The 13,881-nt window shown below is 49.9% G+C and overlaps 5 protein-coding genes across 5 annotated transcripts; 3 read left to right on the plus strand and 2 right to left on the minus strand.

Moving 5' to 3' along the window:
• Positions 1-466: 466 nt before the first annotated feature.
• Positions 467-1,909, plus strand: BDV37DRAFT_192098 (uncharacterized protein). The gene is made up of 3 exons (XM_032079688.1): positions 467-617; positions 696-1,395; positions 1,515-1,909. Exons 2-3 carry the CDS (start codon positions 835-837, stop codon positions 1,845-1,847), a joined length of 894 nt encoding a protein of 297 aa, XP_031945572.1. The 5' UTR covers positions 467-617; positions 696-834; the 3' UTR covers positions 1,848-1,909.
• Positions 1,719-3,497, minus strand: BDV37DRAFT_192101 (uncharacterized protein). Its single transcript, XM_032079689.1, has one exon. It carries the CDS (start codon positions 3,348-3,350, stop codon positions 1,971-1,973), a length of 1,380 nt encoding a protein of 459 aa, XP_031945573.1. The 5' UTR covers positions 3,351-3,497; the 3' UTR covers positions 1,719-1,970.
• A 154-nt stretch (positions 3,498-3,651) lies between these two features.
• BDV37DRAFT_239243 (WD domain protein) lies at positions 3,652-5,526 on the plus strand. The gene is made up of 3 exons (XM_032080930.1): positions 3,652-4,234; positions 4,291-5,107; positions 5,173-5,526. The coding sequence occupies exons 1-3, from the start codon at positions 3,700-3,702 to the stop codon at positions 5,390-5,392; spliced, it is 1,572 nt and encodes a 523-aa protein (XP_031945574.1). The 5' UTR covers positions 3,652-3,699; the 3' UTR covers positions 5,393-5,526.
• A 62-nt stretch (positions 5,527-5,588) lies between these two features.
• BDV37DRAFT_239244 (GTPase-activating protein BUD2) lies at positions 5,589-10,663 on the minus strand. The gene is made up of 2 exons (XM_032080931.1): positions 7,249-10,663; positions 5,589-7,191 (listed from the first exon to the last, which is right to left on the minus strand). The coding sequence occupies exons 1-2, from the start codon at positions 10,073-10,075 to the stop codon at positions 6,224-6,226; spliced, it is 3,795 nt and encodes a 1,264-aa protein (XP_031945575.1). The 5' UTR covers positions 10,076-10,663; the 3' UTR covers positions 5,589-6,223.
• A 1,465-nt stretch (positions 10,664-12,128) lies between these two features.
• Positions 12,129-12,922, plus strand: BDV37DRAFT_239245 (uncharacterized protein). The gene is made up of 2 exons (XM_032080932.1): positions 12,129-12,777; positions 12,832-12,922. Exon 1 carries the CDS (start codon positions 12,310-12,312, stop codon positions 12,562-12,564), a length of 255 nt encoding a protein of 84 aa, XP_031945576.1. The 5' UTR covers positions 12,129-12,309; the 3' UTR covers positions 12,565-12,777; positions 12,832-12,922.
• Positions 12,923-13,881: the final 959 nt, after the last annotated feature.

A 13,881-nucleotide genomic window follows, 5' to 3' on the forward strand; every position in this document is an offset into this window, starting at 1 on the left:
TGCAGCTTGACTGTCATTCTGATAAAATAAACAATCGACTATCTATGGATATTAGTCACTTCTCGTCTATTTCCTACTGTATCCCATGTCACTCACCAAGATCGGGATCAATGCCTACAAGTAAGGTAAGTAGCGATGGCAGTAATTATTACTAAAGAATTTACTTGGAAATCAAACCTGTAGCATTCCTATTAGGTCCTATAATGTTCTGTTTATATCTTTTTACGCTTATCCCTACATTGTGATATAGATTGAGTATTCATACCAGATGTGATAGGAAGATGTTCCCAAAGAGGAAATCAGCTATATAACTCAAGATCAAATCCTTTTGCCTTGGCTTCTCGATCTTAGATAATCACCTGCAGCCTGTCTATCCCAACAGTATATACCATGAATTAATCCAACGCCATATTAACCAGGTATAACCCCATGGAGATCGATTCTAATCCTCAACCAACAGTCAATTGCACATGCGGGCATATACATCTATTTGACATGAACTCATTCCCTCCAATACACAAGAAGTAAAAGCAACCACTTTCACCTCGAACCGATAAGAACTTGCACAACCTATCATCCCAATAGTTCCCCAAGAATCAAAGTAGCAAATAAGAAAAGTATTAAACATTCCCCAAACCCCGGTTACCAGAAAGCAACCACAATCGTACATCATCTGACAGGAAGAGGTTTACTAGACTCCAGTCAACGTCCAATCTTGGCTCCGCTCAGGCCACCGCTTAAGCCCACCCGAGAAAATCCAACAGAATAAGTTCCGACAACACCCAAACCCTCCATCGCAACGACCAAACATCAAAGCACGAACACCCAATAACCATGGCACAACCGCACCATTTAGCCCGCTACCACGCGGCCCTCCTATCAACATCCAAACGTCAATTAGCCCGCACCACCCGCTCCATCATCCCCCAATGCACTCGCCAACTCCAGCACCAAACCCGACCAGCCCGCCGTCACCCTACTCCAACACACCTCACATCCTCTCCCCTCTCACGACCAACTAGACGACCCTACCACTCCGAACACCACCCGGACCCCCCGCCTCACGAATACACCAACTCCCAAACTACTATCCTCTCCGCCGCGCTCCGCCACGTCCCGACCCACGGCTTCACCCGCGACGCCCTCACCCTCGGCGCCCGCGATAGCGGCTTCCTAGACGTCTCGGTGCAATTGCTCCCCCGCGGAGAGTTCGACCTGGTTCTGTTCTGGCTAGCAAGTCGTCGAGGATTATTGCGCGCAAGTGTGGACAATGGGCTCTTCGAAAAGGATGAGCGGGTGAAGGCCGGACTGAAGTTGTCCGTGGAGGAGAAGACGAAGCTCTTGCTCATGGAGAGGTTGAGGATGAACACCGAGATAAGACATCAGTGGCAGGATGTATGTGCTCCCCTACTTGTCTCCAATTCTGCTATCTATCCTCTATCCCGGGGGGGTATTGAGGCGCAATGATTCTGGCTGTGGGTATGGATTGTGGCTGATTGTGATATTTGTTATAGGCTCTGGCGCTTATGTCGCTGGCGGGTAATATCCCTCTCTCGTTGTCGGAGTTGCATGCGCTTTCGTCGGAGATCTTGACGCTCGCTGGTGATGCTTCGGTCGATGCGTCGTGGTATACGAAGCGGTTGTCTGTTGCGGCGATTTATGCTTCGTCGGAGGTGGTTATGACCCGGGATCAGAGTCCTGGTCTTTCTGAGACGGAGGCGTTTGTTGAGCGGCGTGTCGAGGATAGTGCTGCTATTGGGGAGAAGCTGACCGGATTCAAGCAGTGTTTAGGGTTTGTGGGGTCGACGGCTATAGGGCTGGGGAGGAGCTGGGGATTGAAGATTTAATGGGTGGCCCTGTATGATTTGTACTATTACTACATCCGGTCTTGGTGGGTGTTTCTATACTTCTATTATGTGATTGTCTTACTATACAGTATGTTCATATGCTCTGGGCACGTGAGACCAGTGCTACTGGGAAGGTCTTTTCTCCTGCACTCGTCGCTCAATCCGGTGCATCCACCCCTCTGGCCCGAGCAACTCGCGGACGGCCTTCCGATTCGGCGCTAGATCCCACCACGGCTCACGGCGCGGACCACGCTTCTCATTACGCATCCGTTTCCAATGCTGCTTCAAGTCCCGGTCCCGCTGGTTGACGATTCCGGTTAACAGCCCGCACGTGCGATGGTTGGGCTCGATGCCAATCACCTCCATCTCGCGCAAGAGAGAAACCACCCCGGGGATGTCGTGGCAGCCGCGCCAGTAGAAGTAGATCAACTCATTGTAAAGCCCTGTCGAACTACCTAGAACGGCAGAGGCGCGGCCATGCGACTTGATCGTGGCTCGGAATTGGCTGATAAGCGGGGAATTAGGGAAGTGCAAGTTGAGAAGACGGAAGGCCACAAGTAGCATCTTGGGATATAGAGCCGTGACGACGGGCTCCACCGGGACCGATTCGGGAACCTCCAGATGCGAGGGTTCCGTAGGGGCCTGGGCCGCTTGGTTCTTATCCTGGCCCACATCAAGACCCTGTGCAAGACGGACATCCCCGAGGTGCTGCAGCATGGAGAATATCCTTTCTCTGCAAATGTCCCACACGCCCGTATCTTCCTTGCCTTGGTCAATGGCTGCCCGGAGGGCGCTCTCAATCTTTCCCGCCTCTTTCTTCACAACCAACTCAATCGCCTCCTCCATGGAGATCTGATTGCTCTCCAGCAACTCCGAGATATCCTCACTACTGTACTCGGACTTCCGGAGTCTCTCCTGCAACTCTAGATTTTGGAGTGTAACCGGGGTATCCGTCTCTGCAGATTGGCCCTCCGCGGAATCCGTCGTCGCACTTTTGCGTTTTTTCTGCTTTATGTCTTTAAGCACCTCCTCGAAAATCTCTGAGATCTGCGCCATTTCATTCTTGTCCTCCTCACTCAGCTCCGGCTTCTGCGTTTCGGCGGTCGGTGTGTCATTCTGAACAGCCCCCAGCTGTTCCAGCAGGTCGCTGAACACTTGTTTCTCGCCGCGGGTCATGGTAAGAGGGTTTGGTTTCACGTGGGGGGTTCTTTTCGAGACCGTGGCCGCTCGTTTATGCAGATAGCTGCGTCTTTCCGTGGTTTCGTTGCCGTGCTCAGTCTGCGGCTGCGAGTCCGCTGGCGTATTTGCGCAGCTGTCATTCTGGGAAGATTCTGTCCGGGACGGGTCGTCGGGGGTATTGGGACTCGAAGTAGAGTATGCCTGTGAGGGACATCGTAGCGGCCGCGGGAAAGATCCAGAGAGTGTGCGAGTTTGATAAAGGAACGGGGCGAGGGAATTGCGTGTTGTCACAGCCAGCAACGAGCGATGAAGATGGCCACTCATGGCGATCGTATAGACAAATACACTGAAAAGTTTCTACCGTAGCAATGTAAGACCCTTCAGCATGCTTTGCAGATAATCTATATAAACAGTTCGGGAAGGAAAAACAGGCGTCTATTAGTCGAGAAATGTTGTGATGATGAAGCTTTATGTTGACTTTTTGCCTCTGCCGCTTCGGCATGGAGGTTAACACAGCTTAAGGTAAAAGCCAATTACCGCTCTTAACTTTCACGTGACAGCGCGATGCCTGCGCGCGTTTCTTGACTTTCTCCGCGCCGGTGCGCTGTGCTACAATCAGACGAATCCAGACCAGCGCAAACACCCGCGGTATAGAAATATTCAGCATCTCGCCATGGGTAACGAAGAGATATCCGATTTCGAAAAGCAACGGCTTGCGAATATCGCGGAGCGCGATGCGCTTCTCAAGCAGCTGTCGCTAAACGCGCAATCCCTCTTCACGCCGACGGCGCCGAATCGCGCGACCGGGGTCCAGACAAAGGCGAAGAAAAAGCCGGCGCCGAAGAAGGTCAAGAAGGAAGAGGAGTCGCCTGTGCCGCGGCGCATGTCCTCACGCCTGAGGGGTATCGCGGCGGATAGTGAGGTAGCGAAACGGAAGGCAGAGGAGCAGCACCAGGCTTATCAGGAGGCTGAGAGGGCCAAGCGAGTGAGGAAGTCGGATCCATTCTCACTGGATGAGATATTTGTTTCGGGTCAAAAGCTTAGTGGGGATGGGTTGCTTGGTGTGGATGTTGTTACGAAAGGCGTCGCGGTGCCTTATCAGCGAACGTTTGGCGATGATGATATCAAGAAGACAACGGATAAGGAATTGAAAGCTTTGAGGAAGGAGATGAGTGAATTGCAGCTGTGGGAGGCTTGGGAGCCTAACCGTATGATATACACCTGCTGCCCAAAGCGTTGCTTTCGTATGCTAACTGTGGTATAGGAATCAAGCTCACCCCCGAGAGAGTGTATACCATGACATTCCACCCCTCGGAGACCAAGCCATTGATCTTTGCTGGAGACAAGATGGGTCATCTCGGTGTTCTGGACGCATCACAGGAAAAGCAGACCTCAGTGAAGCAGGAAGACGACGAAGACGAAGAGGACGACGACCCTGATCCAGTCCTGACGACCCTTAAGCCACATACCCGCACAATAAGTTCCATGGTGATCCACCCATCCAAACCGACTCATCTATATACAGCCAGTTACGACAGTTCTATCCGAGAAATGGACCTGGAAAAAACCACATCGGTGGAACGGTACGCGCCAGATTCAACGTCAGACGATGTTCCATTGTCTGGTCTGGACATGGCTGCTGATGACCCCAACACTCTCTACTGGACTACTCTGGAGGGTGAGTTTGGCCGATACGATATGCGCACACCCAAAAATGACTCGGTAACCGTCTGGAGTCTATCCGAGAAGAAGATCGGCGGATTTTCGCTACTCCCGACGCACTCGCACTATTTTGCGACGGCTAGTCTGGACCGGACCATGCGGCTGTGGGATATCCGGAAGCTATCACGTCGCGAACCTGTTCCTGTGGGAGAGCACCAGAGTCGATTGTCAGTTTCTCATGCGGCGTTCAATAGCGCCGGACAGGTTGCGACATCTTCGTACGACGACAGCCTAAAGCTGTATGACTTTGGCGCCAAGGGAATTGCTTCCTGGAAGCCAGGACATACCCTTTCAGATAAAGAAATGAAACCCGACACGGTGGTACGGCACAACTGTCAAACTGGACGATGGGTTACAATGTATGATCCCTATCCAAAAGTAACGATTATTAGGTGGAAGCGAGGACTGACCCAACATCTTATAGTCTCCGTCCTCAATGGCAAATAAACCCTCAGTCGCATATCCAACGATTCTGCATCGGAAATATGAATCGCTTCGTTGACGTCTACAGTAGTTCGGGTGACCAACTGGCCCAACTCGGAGGCGACGGCATCACTGCCGTACCCGCCGTTGCAGTTTTCCATCGGAGTAAGAATTGGATAGCCGGTGGTACGGCCAGCGGAAAAATATGTTTGTGGATGTGAATTGCCACATCGTGAGCGTTGTATATGTTTGCAGATCTCTGTTGCCTTTTTGAATACTCTAAACAGATTTGTATCATGGCATGTTTTGCTTGGTCGTTCCTCCGTCCCTTCGTTGCTTAGTTGCATGTCATGGCCTATGGGTTACCGATTGTACAGAACTCAAGTGAGATTATATAAACCATTGATGAATCAAGGACTTCAACCAGCAGGAATCGTGGTCTATCCGCGCCAATTGGATACTCGTTTCGTCTATACCAAAAATAGAAAGTGAAGGGAAAGACACTATTTACACAAATCGAGACACTGTTTTTTGCAACAGTCTGGTTTAACAAGACCCTTGCCGTTCACAGCAACCCAGGACAGTGATATTTCACATCCAGCGTTACTCGCAGGATCTCTCGCTTCCCACGTCAAAAACAGCAATCAGAGCAGGGTATCAACACCATGACAAATGCTTTCCAAAAATCGGGAGAAGTAGAAGGGAAACGCGTCAAGTCATGAGCACATGTGTAGGGGAAAAGGAAGAATGTACACCGTAAGATGCAGGGATTTGTTTGCACAGATCCGCCGTGTTATACAAAACCGTTGCCGCCTGCTAAAAATTTTTAAAGGACGATCAGTTCAGCCTCCACGGTTGCCTAAACCAAAGCCAAAACGCATTCCAAGGTGAAGGGATGAAGAGGAAGCCCCCCAGAGAGGAAGTTAGAGATCAAAAGGATGAAAAGGTGATAACATGCAACAGCCATGTCACCTGGTGTCGGCACCGTAAGGTGTAGATTGCGAAAGGGCTATATAGATGGGTTAGCCGGTAAAGGTAGCCCAGGTTGCCCGTCAAAACTCATTTCGGAGTTCTTCTCGGGATTGCTGTTGAGCATGCTCTCGGTCCCTCGCCCGGCGTCTAGATGTAGCCGGAACAAAATCAAAGAATCGGTACTTGCTCGTTGTCTCCCTGGTTATACTAGACCGGCGAGGCTTAGAGGAGTCTGGATATTCAAGAGAATAAGTAGAAGAATTCTTGGAACTCCCAGTGCTATCACGTGTGTCCGACCATCGTGGGATCGAGAAAGGCACACGGCTCTGGTCCCACGTAGCCGACGAAGAGCTTGGAGGGGTATCATCATCGCCACCGTCGGCGGCATAATCGGTCGACCGGCGAGGTAGAGAAGGCCGCGAAGCAAAGTAGCCGATTGAGTTTCGGTGACTTCCGGTGATAGACGCAGATCCCGCAATTGCCGTCTCCGTGGCCGGCGTGGTGGGCTTGGAGCTCTCCTCGTAGAAAGTGGCCGACCGTTCCATAGAGTCAACTAGTTCTTCCCACTTGACCTCGAGATCTCCACTTGGGCGCTCTGCTTGCTCGGCTTTACTCAAACATTCCTTGGTACGTCGGTCGAGGTGAAGCGCCATTTCATGAAATTTCTTGAGTGCCGGGTCGAGATCCTCTATCTCGTTAAGCCTCTCAGGTGCTCCTTCAAGCCATATCCGAATCAGAATCGCAAAGCTGCGAGGGTGGTCTATCAAGAAAGGGAGACTGGGAAACCCTTCCCGTGACGTTGGAGGTAAGCGACCAAGGATTTGGATTGGGGTGGCATAGGACGGGGTGACGATTGGAGTTGGTCGGTCGGCGGGTATTGCACAGATTGAATCCACGAACTGTTTGAAATCGGCACGATTGCCTACCAAGAACTTGTTCATAGGCTCCATCCAAGGCTCTTTGCTCCCGAACGTAGTCATGTTGGCCAATCCTTGCAAAGCTTTCGCAATCAGGGTCAAAGTACGTTGGGCTCGAGAGCGAGGGTGATCTACATCGAATGTATTAGTCGTAAAAATTCAACGGTTAGAGGCCAGTAAAAGCATACCTTTCAGCAACCCAAACAGCTTTGGGTTCAGGATTGCTGGACAGAAGAACCGCAGAAACAAAAAGCCCGAGACGCTACTATAGGTGACAGTGCGAAGAAAATCGCCGTAACGATCTTCTGCGCATGCCCTGACATGACGAAATATAAGTCGCAGCTCGGAAGGGCAACGAGACGCGGAGCCCGCAATCGATTTCCAAACACTGGTGGTGAGGGAGATGAGATTTCTCCAGTTGCGTTCTAGATCATCCGAACGATGCACGCGAGAAGGGTCTACTTCACACTCCGGATCGCTCTCGTCGATATCACGTAGACGTTCTCCGATTGTTTCTTCGAGATACTCCTTTCCTAGTCTACGCATATGGTAGTCCAGCGCCTTCGTTAGAAGGGAGTTCCCTCGGAAAAGGAGATTGGCTTCCACGGTTGCCGTTCGCCCCAAATCCCTTACGAGGACTTCTCTATCCTGACCAGACTCTCTTGTGTCATTGGAATGGATCCTGGTAGTATATCTAAGCCTGTTCGCGGTCGATTCCTTGTGAACACCATCAATCTCATCTTCGACCAGGGCCGATATCCACTCCACAGTTGTCCCTGACACCTGAAAGATGTTCAAGAGCGCCTCTGATAGTAATGTAAGTTCAGAAGATAGGATCTGGGCCATGTTGATGGAAAGTCCATTGGTGAAAGAATGGAGAAGCTCCGACATTGGAGTGTATTCATGGGACATAAGAACGACAGTTTCTTCCATCCGAGCTCTCATCAGCATCTCTCCTACAGGTTGGTCTCGATCATCAAGGATCGGCCACCACTTCTCGACCTCCACGCCCGGCTCCAGGTCATCCAGTCGAAGCTCTACTCTTCCAAATGTTGCGTCGTGGGAGGACAGCTCCACGTCATCCAACACACGCATAGGGTAGCTATCCTGATTCAATGCATACGACCCATGCGCGATAAGTGACCAGTCTTTTTGGGTCGGGTTGGGGTTCTTTACAAGTATCGAAACTTGGGATAAGACAGGCGGGAGGTCATTGAAAGTGAAATCTTCCCGCCAGAAAGGATTTGCTGTGCGGTACTTGACGGCGGTTTTGGCCCGGATCTCTCCGTCTAGTAAGACTTCAGTATAATAATCGTTCACGGCACCCGTTGGCGTCGAGCTGCTATGAGACCGGGATTGCTTGCGACTTCGAGGGGTCTCCTCCGACTTGCTACGGAATAATTTGGCCTCCGTAACTCTTACGGTGAGCATCCTCTCAATCCGGAACATGTCCGCTATAGAGGCAGCGGTAGAATCGGACCCTGGAGCCTTCGCCGGATTGTCCTCGATTGACGTTTCAGGACCGTATAGTTCTGGAATTGTGAAGGCACGTAAAAGAACGAACCATACCTCAAACAGCACCCGACTTTCTAGGGATAGATACACCGGACGTGTCAGCCCCGATACTGAGTGCGCTGCATACTGCGGATATATGGCAATACAGAATTCGTCTTCCAAAACGGATGAGTTCAACCGCTGGACGGCACACCGGGAGAGCTGAGATAATTGGATGCAGTGCACAAACGTGATGTCAGATTCGGTAAAGAGTTTGAAAACGCCATTCTCCTGCAGCGTGCAGCTGACCCTTTGCCAGGCTGACGAGAGCGCACGTTGCTGACGGTATGTTGAAACCCGACGACCAGACGAAGGTCGAGCACCCGAGGCATTTGGTCTGTCCCATAGGAGCATCTTGCCCACTTTGATAATGGCCGCTTCTTTCTGAACCGTGCTTTCAGAGTTTCTTCGACGGTCGGCAAGACGACGGTCACCGATTGCAACCGATTGAGGTTTGGTCATCTTATTCTGGACACCTTTTGGCCTGATTGGTTGCCAGCACAACAACGCAGCGAGCCATGAATCGAATGTCTCGCTCACATGAGGCCTCAACTCCACACCAAGACCGGAGGTAAATGTAGAGACGCTGAGATAGTTCGTCCGAAGCTCGGGGTCGACGAGGGAGCGGACCTGGCAGCCGCGAAGGTCTGGGATCAAGGTCTTAGCTAATGCGGGCTCTCCCTTGGCCTGGTATATCAAACTTCCCGTAGCAACGTTGATCGCGCAGTAACCGGACGTCCAAGCCGTGGTGTTGGCGGTCCGAAAGGAAAGAATGCCATGCATCCTTCCACATGTGGTCTTCATCAGCTGCAGGATCTTCGCAGAATCGGTACTCGACAAAGGCGACGGTGGTGGATTGGTACCGACACTCGCCAGGAAGTTGGAGCCCCCGGAGGCTCGGCTGATCCGATGACGCCCGAGGGTGTGGCTCAGATAGGTGGGCGATTGTATTGATGGATAACCGATTGAGCCGGTCGGTTCGTCTGAGTGTCTTGTCTGGGACGTTGCGGCATTGACGGAGCCTAGACGGCTCCGGGTTTTGAGGTAGAATGAATTCGGGGAGAGCTCACTGCGCTGATCTTCCAAAGTGGTAGTTCGCGATCGCGCCCGTTGGCTCTTCGATTCCACTTGAAATTCTTCCTCATCGCCCGCGGGGTGGTAGGATTGAAAATCGCGACGGGTATCTAGATTGGCAGGCCTCGTTCTGGCGGTCACACGAGGCGAAGGGGCTGCGCTTGAAGAAAGATGCTCCGCGTCCGAGAGAGGAGAATGATTCGCGGTCTCCGTGGTGGAGTCTGGCGTTACTGTGCGGATGCCTGTATCCCTGAAGCTCTCGGGGTAGACCATGCCGTGACGGTCCCTGGATGATGATTTTTTGCTTGGACGCCGTTCCACTGGGCGACTGTAGAAACCCTGGTGTATGGAGTTCCGTTTGGGCCCATTTGAACCTTCGGGCTCCATCTTGTTCCGTCACGCACGATGAAAATCGGACAGTAGCGGCACTCTCGAGAGCGGTCGCTACAAAACACGCAGGACGCAGACAGACACACGCACACACATGTACTCATGTAAAATGTTACCTTGCAGATGTCGGCACCCAACGCACGCTGCGCAACCGTCCTCGAATAATGGGAGGGTTTGTGTCGTCCAATGGGTCACGAGCTGAACGCATGGAGTCCGGGGAGAGGTCGACAAGTCGAGTCGCACATTCGGTCAAGGCCGGCGCGTTTAAAAATCCAGGCGAAGGACGAGAGCTGAGGGGGACCAAGAACTGACACGACCCCCGAACGGCCGGTTGGGTTCAGGGGCGGCGGGAGGGAGGGAGTGAGGGGAATGTAATATTTAAGAAGGGAAAAAAGCGTAGGCGATAGGTAGGGAAGTGTGGTGTGGAGCAGAGTTGGGGAGGATAAAAGAAAAAGATAAAAAATAAAAAAATAAAAAAAAATACAAAAGAGGGTAAAAAAATTATATGTAAAAAAAAAAGAAGGTTAACAATAGCAGTGAATAACCAGGCCTCCGAGAGTTGTCAATGTACCGGGACGAAGTCGCTGTTAGTGGGAAGCATGGTCGGTTACGTTAGCCCGGAGAGAGGGAAACTCTGGAGAAAATGGCAGGTAGTGGTGGCAGTTGGTGGTAGTAGCAGAGAGTAGGAGGAATTAAGGTCACCGTCGGTTGGCGGCAAAGATTGGTTCAACCAAACCAACCAGTACGTAGCGTGATATCATGGGGGAAGGGAAAAGCTTATGAGAGGCACATTCAAGAGGGCAAGGAAAGGAGGTTTAAAATAATATAATTTACTTTTTTTTTTTCTAAAAAAAAAAAAAAAAAAAGGGACACACACACCTTCATCAGTGGTAGAAAAATTAAAATTTCTATCAGTATTTGGGGTTTATTTTTGGTCTTCGATCTTGTTGTCAAAGTTCCCTGTGGCAATCCAATTTTTGATTGATTGAATTTGTTGGTTTTACACTAACAACGTGTATAGTAAAATACTGAAAGCTGCAGATCACTCTCTCGCTCGCTCTCAACACCTCTCCGTACTACTAGTATCTGACCTTCAAGTCGAAAAGTGACCAGTAGTGGACTAGACACTTGACGGTCAATTTACTCAGGGAGAAAATGAGTCGTAATAGGAAGACAATACAGATATATGAAATGTAAAACATCAAGGTTTAAAAATAAGAGAGATTGTGAGAAAGAGGTAAAAAGTATGAGAAGGGCAAGAGGCGGTGTTGAACCTCTCAAGGGCCAAGCAGGTGAAGACAAGAAATTTCCAGAGGCATAAGAGGCTGTAATAAGGCCTTACTTCTATGGGGTTCAAGAGCGAGAGCCAGACGGCAGAGGAAGAAAGAGAAAGAGAAAGAGAAAGAGGGGAAACCGCCCACACAATGAGAACTCTCTGTTCTCCACGGAGATACTCTTGTTATACAAAAAAGGAATAGAAACTTAAACCCGCCAAATACAACTAATGAACAATTCTATATTCATAACTATGAATACATGCATATGTCATGATACTTGTTAAATTGATCCTTGAGGATTCGAGCTCTCTTATGTAAGTACTACATATGTACTTACTTGGAGCACTACGTACGGAGTGTAGTATATCCTTAGTAAAGAGGACAGGAATCGTGTCCTGGGAATAATAATAGCCCGCTATTATTATTTACTACGGTATGAGTAAGGATAAGTAATATGATGACGAGATTAGGAATTGATGAAGGGAACCAAGACCCATCACTCGACAAAAACTCATACCACCAACTGCCCCCTAACAAAATAATCGTCGTGTAATGAATGAACCTGTAGACTTCTCCCAGAATTTTTCCCCTTTCCCCCTTGATAAAGCGTCCCCACCATATCATACCATGAAAACTGCCATGTCCTTTTTTTTTTTTTTTTTTTTTCCAAGGAGATCAATCTTCAAGAGATATCTACATGATAACGACATACTGAAAGAGGGAAGAGAAAGAGAAAAGAGAAAAGAAGGAGGGGGAGGGGGGAAGAAAGATGAAAATGTTACTGCTTGCCTTTACTCTTTGCCAATGATAATGAGAAGAACTTGGAAGTACCTGAAGAAATACACTATTGATTTGGGCTTACTCTGGCCTTCGTCTTCATCTCGTCGTGATGGTCAATATGTAGAACTATGATTCGACCGCCTAGCCGGACGGAGACTCCGCAACTGTGCCACTATGAAGTGGATTCCAGGAATGGCAACACATCGGCATCGAATCACCACCAAATGCGGCGAAAATGACAGCCCAGTTGATTGGGACCTCAACTCTTACTGGTCTAAAGTAAGTGATAGTTATGGTTTTCTATCTGACAAGAGGCGCAATGCTGTAAGCCTGGACCATGAACCAAGAATATCTTGCATGGTCGCCTCTGGAATCAATACGAACCTCCAAACGGATGCCCACCTGTCGAGTGGACCTGGGCAGGGCTAGCAGCCCGTCCCTATCTCCGAAAGTATGCCGATAAACCAAGGTGGATTTGACTTCCCTCAGGGAGTCAGGGACAGGTAAGGTAGCCAACAGACTAATGGTAATCTTCGCAGGGGTCCGTTTCACCGGCCTTCCTGACAGGACAGGTACAACTTAGTTATTTATGTTGAGACAGACAGGGTAGGCGATGGCCGATCTGATAGAGAACCATTGCCTCTTATCGTTTTTATCATGTCAGCATGAATTATGTGACACTAGATGATGTCTTACCGGCTGGCTGCTCTACCAGGAAGGATCGTACTACGTGGTACTTAGTAGGACTCCGGAGTAGTCAGGTGGTGCCGGCCTGCAGGCCATTGCGCTATGGATTTGGGGCTCAACATCTCTTAGCTTGTAGGCGCTAGACTCACTTACTGGTCCGTGTGGGTTTTCTATCCACTTCTGGGTTCCTGCGATTGTCAGTTTTCTCTTGGATGGGCAAAAGAGCGAATAATAGATACCATCTGAAGGTGAGATCTGGAACCCCCCTCCCTCCCTCCCTCCCGAAAAAAAAAAAAAAAGTTGTTCGATTTCAAAACTATTTCCAGGAAATCAATGCTGTTGGTTTGTAATCACTTTGAGTGCTTAGAAGGGGATTAAATAAATTAGTACCTTGAGGGCTAACGTAGGTACAATACACAATGTGGATCTTAGGATGAAATGAAAGGGGACCATGATAGCCACATGTACGGAGTACAGAGTACAGGGTAATAATATTTCTTTTCTCTTTTGTTGTTTTGATTCTCACGACTGAAGGTAGGCGAAAAAAAAAAAAAAATAAAAACGACGGATTTACATAGGGTTAGGGATCTATGTAAGACTCCTCAGCCCATGTTCGAAAGATGCAGGAACCAACGGTGACAAGACCTGTTCCATCCATGATCACACCAATGCACGAGAGCTGTAGACGGGGTCAAGACTTATCTGACCTCCCTGCAGTGGAACATGTCTCGGTATTTCTAGAAAGATACTCTGTATTCTGGATGCATTCTCGAGCCCACTGAGACTCACCGACAACCGAAGTCATGCACCTGGCGTTTCTAGTAGGAGAGAAAAACAATCCCTCCCCCCGCATGAACGCAAGGGAGGCTGAGGATTTTGAACCGTTGGAGCCAATGAGCGGTTTCTGGCGGCTCATCCCGAGAAAGCGACTGACTCGTGTCGTCAGCGACTCCTGACTCGATTTCCGATCACGCTGACGCTGTACGTAATCGTCAGTTCATGGTGCCATTCCGTCGTTGGGGGCCGCCCGCCGGATCATCCATTGATCCTGTTAAAGTC

This window comes from Aspergillus pseudonomiae, assembly GCF_009193645.1.
Source record: "Aspergillus pseudonomiae strain CBS 119388 unplaced genomic scaffold BDV37scaffold_7, whole genome shotgun sequence".
NCBI lineage: Eukaryota > Fungi > Ascomycota > Eurotiomycetes > Eurotiales > Aspergillaceae > Aspergillus > Aspergillus pseudonomiae.